The sequence below is a fragment of the Colius striatus genome, chromosome 19 (assembly GCF_028858725.1).
Source record: "Colius striatus isolate bColStr4 chromosome 19, bColStr4.1.hap1, whole genome shotgun sequence".
Lineage (NCBI taxonomy): Eukaryota > Metazoa > Chordata > Aves > Coliiformes > Coliidae > Colius > Colius striatus.
Window position 1 is genome coordinate 11,276,551 of NC_084777.1, and position 6,000 is coordinate 11,282,550.

The window sequence follows — 6,000 nt, forward strand, 5'->3', positions numbered from 1 at the left end:
GAGTGTGTGAGAGTGTATGTGTGAGTGTGTGTCTTGTGTCTGTGTGTGAGTGTGTGTCTGTGAGTGTGTCTGTGTGTCAGTGTTTGTCTGTGTCAGTGTCTGTGTGTGTGTGTGTGTCTTGTGTCTGTGTGTGCCTGTCAGTGTGTGAGTGTGTGTGTGTGTGTGTATGTCTGTGAGTGTGTCAGTGTGTCTGTGTCAGTGTGTCTGTGTGTGAGTGTGTGTGTGAGTGTCTGTGTGTGTGAGTGTGTGAGTGTCTGTGTGTGTGAGTGTCTGTGTGTGTGAGTGTCTGTGTGTGTGAGTGTCTGTGTCTGTGAGTGTCTGTGAGTGTCTGTGTGTGTGAGTGTCTGTGTGAGTGTCTGTGTCTGTGTGAGTGTCTGTGTGTGTGAGTGTCTGTGTGAGTGTGTGAGTGTCTGTGTGTGTGAGTGTCTGTGTCTGTGTGAGTGTCTGTGTCTGTGAGTGTCTGTGTGTGAGTGTCTGTGTGTGTGAGTGTCTGTGTGAGTGTGTGAGTGTCTGTGTGAGTGTGTGAGTGTCTGTGTGTGTGAGTGTCTGTGTCTGTGTGAGTGTCTGTGTCTGTGTGAGTGTCTGTGTGTGTGAGTGTCTGTGTGAGTGTCTGTGTGAGTGTGTGAGTGTCTGTGTCTGTGTGAGTGTCTGTGTCTGTGTGAGTGTCTGTGTGTGAGTTTCTGTGTGTGTGAGTTTCTGTGTGTGTGAGTGTCTGTGTCTGTGAGTGTCTGTGTCTGTGAGTGTCTGTGTGTGTGAGTGTCTGTGTGAGTGTCTGTATCTGTGTGAGTGTCTGTGTGAGTGTGTGAGTGTCTGTGTGAGTGTGTGAGTGTCTGTGTGTGTGAGTGTCTGTGTGTGTGAGTGTCTGTGTCTGTGAGTGTCTGTGAGTGTCTGTGTGTGTGAGTGTCTGTGTGAGTGTCTGTGTCTGTGTGAGTGTCTGTGTGTGTGAGTGTCTGTGTGAGTGTGTGAGTGTCTGTGTCTGTGTGAGTGTCTGTGTCTGTGAGTGTCTGTGTGTGAGTGTCTGTGTGTGTGAGTGTCTGTGTGAGTGTGTGAGTGTCTGTGTGTGTGAGTGTCTGTGTGTGTGAGTGTCTGTGTCTGTGTGAGTGTCTGTGTGTGTGAGTGTCTGTGTGTGTGAGTGTCTGTGTGAGTGTGTGAGTGTCTGTGTCTGTGTGAGTGTCTGTGTGTGAGTTTCTGTGTGTGTGAGTTTCTGTGTGTGTGAGTGTCTGTGTCTGTGAGTGTCTGTGTGTGTGAGTGTCTGTGTGAGTGTCTGTATCTGTGTGAGTGTCTGTGTGTGTGAGTGTCTGTGTCTGTGTGAGTGTCTGTGTGTGTGAGTGTCTATGTGAGTGTCTGTGTGAGTGTGTGAGTGTCTGTGTCTGTGTGAGTGTCTGTGTGTGTGAGTGTCTGTGTGAGTGTCTGTGTGAGTGTCTGTGTGTGTGAGTGTCTGTGTGAGTGTCTGTGTGAGTGTGTGAGTGTCTGTGTCTGTGTGAGTGTCTGTGTGTGTGAGTGTCTGTGTGTGTGAGTGTCTGTGTGTGTGAGTGTCTGTGTCTGTGTGAGTGTCTGTGTGTGTGAGTGTCTGTGTGTGTGAGTGTCTGTGTCTGTGTGAGTGTCTGTGTGAGTGTGTGAATGTCAGTGTGTGAGTGTCTGTGTCTGTGTGCGTGTCTGTGTCTCTGTGAGTGTCTGTGTCTGTGAGTGTCTGTGAGTGTCTGTGAGTGTCTGTGAGTGTCTGTCAGTGTGTGAGTGTCTGTGTGAGTGTCTGTGTGTGAATGTCAATGTGTGAGTGTCTGTGTCTGTGTGAGTGTCAGTGTGTGCGTGTCTGTGTGTTAGTGTCTGTGTCTGTGTGAGTGTCTGTATCAGTGTGTGTGTCTGTATCAGTGTGTCTGTGTATGTGTGTCTGTATCAGTGTGTGTGTCTGTGTATGTGTGTATCAGTGTGTGTGTCTGTGTGTGTGTGTCTGTATCAGTGTGTGTCTGTGTCAGTATCAGTGTGTGTGTCAGTGTGTCTGTGTCTGTATCAATGTGTGTGTCTGTGTGTATGTGTCTGTATGAGTGTGTGTATCTGTGTGAGTGTCTGTGTGTGTGTTCAGCCCTTTTAAACCCACACTGGGTCTCCTGCCCAGCTTGTTCTCGAGTCTCTCCAGGGTGTTACTGAAGGGCCAATCCTTTGGTCCGTTGTACTTACACAGTAGCAGCACCAGTGCTGAGCCCAGCCCCATCTAACACAAGACCTGCTGTTTGTCCTGCAGGATGGGGACGTGTACTGCTTAGATGCCCGTTTCTATGGCAACATCAGCCGCTTCATCAACCACTTCTGTGAGCCCAACGTCTTCCCGGCGCGAATCTTCACCTCGCATCAGGACCTTCGCTTCCCCAGGATCGCCTTCTTCAGCACGAGGGACATCAAAGCTGGAGAGGAGCTCGGGTAGGTGCTGCCCTGGGGGCCACTGCTGCCTCCCAGGGGCGGGATGGAGAGCAGAGGAAAGCTCAGCCACTCTCGAGCTGCTTCACTCCATCCATCGAGTTGCCCCAGGGGAGGTTGAGGCTGGAGCTGAGGCAGAACTGTTTCCCTGAGAGGGGTGTCACCCCTGTGCCAGGCTGCCCAGGGAGCTGGGGCAGTGCCCAGCCCTGGAGGGATCCCAAAGCCATGGAGCTGAGGTGCTGAGGCTGTGGGTCAGTGCTGGGCTGGGCAGGGTGAGGCCAGGGCTGGCACTGCAGCAGCTTCCAGGGCTTTAACAACCGAAGTGATTCTGTGATTCTCAATTAGCAGCAATCAGGCCCCTTTGTGCCCTTCCCAAAGGTGTTCTTACTGCACTTGGGTAGTCTTTTGGGAACTGTAATATCTCCTGCTTGCCCAGACTGAGCTTCCTCACAGCTGAGGAGAGACAGCAGCACTCTCTGACTCTCCCTGACAGGAGGCTGCAGGGAGCTGGGGGTCGGGCTCTGCTCCCCTGTAACAAGTGACAGGACATGAGGGAATGGCCTCAGGTTGCCCCAGGGGAGGTTGAGGCTGGAGCTGAGGCAGAACTGTTTCCCTGAGAGGGGTGTCAGCCCTGTACCAGGCTGCCCAGGGAGCTGGGGCAGTGCCCAGCCCTGGAGGGATCCCAAAGCCCTGGGGCTGAGGTGCTGAGGCCGTGGGTCAGTGCTGGGCTGGGCAGGGTGAGGGCAGGGCTGGCACTGCAGCAGCTTCAAGGGCTTTGCCAACCCAAACGATTCTGTGCTGCTGTGGGGATGGTTCAGTCTGCCTGGCCCTGCAGCCAAATCCCCTTGCACCTCTGAGAGAGGGAAGCCTGAGCCACTGCTGGGCTCCAGGGACAGCCAGCACAGCAGATGCTCTGAGCTGCTGCTGGAAGGGATGGGTTCCTTGTCTCTGTACCAGAGAGCTGGAAAAACCCCATGCTGTCTCTGGGAACAATGAGCTTCAAGGGCTTTTCCAACCAAACCAGCTCTCTGGTTCTGTGATCCCTTAATGGTTCTGTGGTTCTGTGATCCCTTAATGGTTCTGTGATCCCTTAGTGGTTCTGTGATCCCTTTGCTCCCAGGACTGTGTCCCCTGGGGGTCCCACGAGCACACACACCAAACCCCAACCCACAGACCTCCCCCCCATCCCTCTGCCTCCCACCCTCTGACCCTGCCTCTCCCCTTTCTCTTACAGCTTTGACTACAAAGACGGGTTCTGGAACATCAAAGGCAAATACTTCAGCTGCAAGTGTGGTTCACCCAAGTGCAAATACACGAGCTCAGCCCTGGCCAAGCGGCGGGCACACGCCTCGCCCCGGGACACGAAGGAGAACGGGCTCCCCGACACCAGCTCTGCGGCGCCGGCCCCGCACCGCAGGCACTGACTCCTGGGAAGCCCCGAGAGATTCACACACTGGCTCCAGTTTGCATTTTAAGAGAGAGAAAACAGACAGACAAACAAACAACAAACCCACCCACCACACACACACACACAAACACACACACACACACACACACACACACAAGACATAACAAACAGGGACGAAAGGCTGGATGTGGCTGTGAGGAAAGCCAAAGGCTCTGTTGAGGGCTGTGCCACCGACTGTTACCTGAGGAATAAGTAGAAGCAAATCCTGCCTCCGTGGTGTTGTTCCCCCCTCCCTGGGCCTGGGGAGCTGCTGGGGCTCACAGCTGTGTGTGGAGGGGCAGCCAGCCCCGTGTGAGCCGCCCTGGCGTCCGTGCGGGCAGAGCCAGGGCAGAGGCGCCCGCCGGGGCCTGCGTGGGTCGCTCGTGCCAACTCATCTCCAGTTCACTCGTAATAAACTTGGAATACTTGATGGGACTTTGTTTCTCCAAGCCAGGGGGAGCGGGGAGGGGAGGGGGCTGCTGCCTTTGGCTCTGCTGGGCACAGTTCTGCCGGTTGCTTTGTGTTGGTTTGGTTGCTCGCTTGGGTTTTGATCCCGTGGATTTCTGAGGGACGCCTGAGGAGCCACAGGCCGTTGCTAACACACCCTCCCTCCTCACCAAAAACCCACAGGGCTCGTTTTTTTTCTCTTCTGATGAGAACAACACCCTGGTCCTTCCACCCCTTTGCTCCTGGGCTCTCCCCTCAGCTCCCCCATTCCCTCGGGCCTTTCAGCAGCTCCTGGAGCAGCGCAGGACTCCCCTCACCCCGCCGGGGGAAGGGGGTTGGACAAGACACTAAACCAAAAGGAATCAGCTGGTTTTTCATTGTTTAAGAGAGAAGGTGGATGATGTGTATTGCAGAGCAGCTGGGCTGTGGGGCAGGCCAGGAGCCAGCAGCTCCCACCGCTGCTTCGTTCCACCGCCGCGCCGGGCACCTCGGGTTCAGTTTGTAAAGCCAACACACGATGAGGTTGCAAGAAGCTGATTGAGTTTCAACCCAAGCACTGGGGACTGGCATTGACAGAAGGACACACACACAAAAAAAAAAAGGAAAAAAAAAGAGGAAAAAGACCAAAAAAACCCACAAAAAAAGAACCTGAACAGCAACAAAAGGCAAAACGGCAGCAAAGCGAAACCACGACACTCGGTGCTGATTCTGGGGTGATTTTTTTTTGCTCACCACGTGAATATAAACTATCAATTGTGTACAAAACAAAGAAGAACAAAGTGATTTTAGTATAAAAAAACCATGCAGGAAAAAGAAAAAAACAAAAAAAAAAGAGCCTTTTTTAACTTGTTAGTCTGGTAGTGTGAATAAACCGCCGTCACCTTTGTGTGGTGGCTGCGCAGGTCACTCCCTTCCTCGGGGTTGGTTTTTGGGTTGTTTTGGTTGGGGTTGGTTTCTTTTTTTTGGCATATACCTTTCCATACTGTAATTAGTGCAGTAACAAGTCTTTTTTTTTTTTTGTTGTTCATCTCCTAGAGCATCCATCATGCCCCTCATGGTTATTATTATTATTATTTGTTGTTTCTGTTGATGTTTTTTGACAGTTTTCCAGGAGCAGCCTTTTGGCTCGGAGCATTTTCTTGTTCTGTTTTCAATGAAATCAATAAAAAAAAGAACAAAAAAAAAAAAAAAAGAGGAAAAAAAACCAAACAAACAAAGGAAAAAGGTGCTTTAAAAGGAGTTTGGTCCTTTGTGTGTGCTGGGATGGGAGAGCCTGGGGGGGAAGTAAAGAGACTGGGCTTGGGAAGTAATGCAAAGGAAAATGCCTCTTCTTCAGCACAGGGCCACAGAGATGCTGGAGTGGAGCATCTGCCTTGTCATCAAAGGCTGAGGGAGCTGGGGCTCTGCAGCTTGGAGGAGCCTGAGGGGTGAGCTCAGACATGTTACAGATACATCAAGGGTGGGTGTGAGGAGGCTGGAGCCAGGCTGTGCTCATGGATGGGCAATGACAGGACAAGGGGCAACGGGCACAAGCTGGAACAGAAGAGGTTCCAAAGAAACACAAGGAAAAGCTTCTTCCCTGTTGAGGTGAGGGAGCCCTGGCAGGGGCTGCCCAGATGGGCTGTGGAGGCTCCTTCTCTGGAGACATCCCAACCCAGCTGGATGAGTCCCTGTGTGCCCTGCTCTAGGTGGTG

General features: G+C 52.5%; 1 protein-coding gene across 12 annotated transcripts in view; it reads left to right on the top strand.

Moving 5' to 3' along the window:
• EHMT1 (euchromatic histone lysine methyltransferase 1) overlaps positions 1-5,482 on the top strand; it is a 144,524-nt gene extending 139,042 nt beyond the window's left edge. For all 12 annotated transcript variants that reach the window (XM_062011612.1, XM_062011609.1, XM_062011615.1 and 9 more), the window contains 2 exons: positions 2,240-2,415; positions 3,647-5,482. In XM_062011612.1, coding sequence (XP_061867596.1) covers positions 2,240-2,415; positions 3,647-3,836 — 366 coding nt within the window. In that variant the 3' untranslated portion in view covers positions 3,837-5,482. The remainder of the gene's footprint in view (positions 1-2,239; positions 2,416-3,646) is intronic.
• Positions 5,483-6,000: the final 518 nt, after the last annotated feature.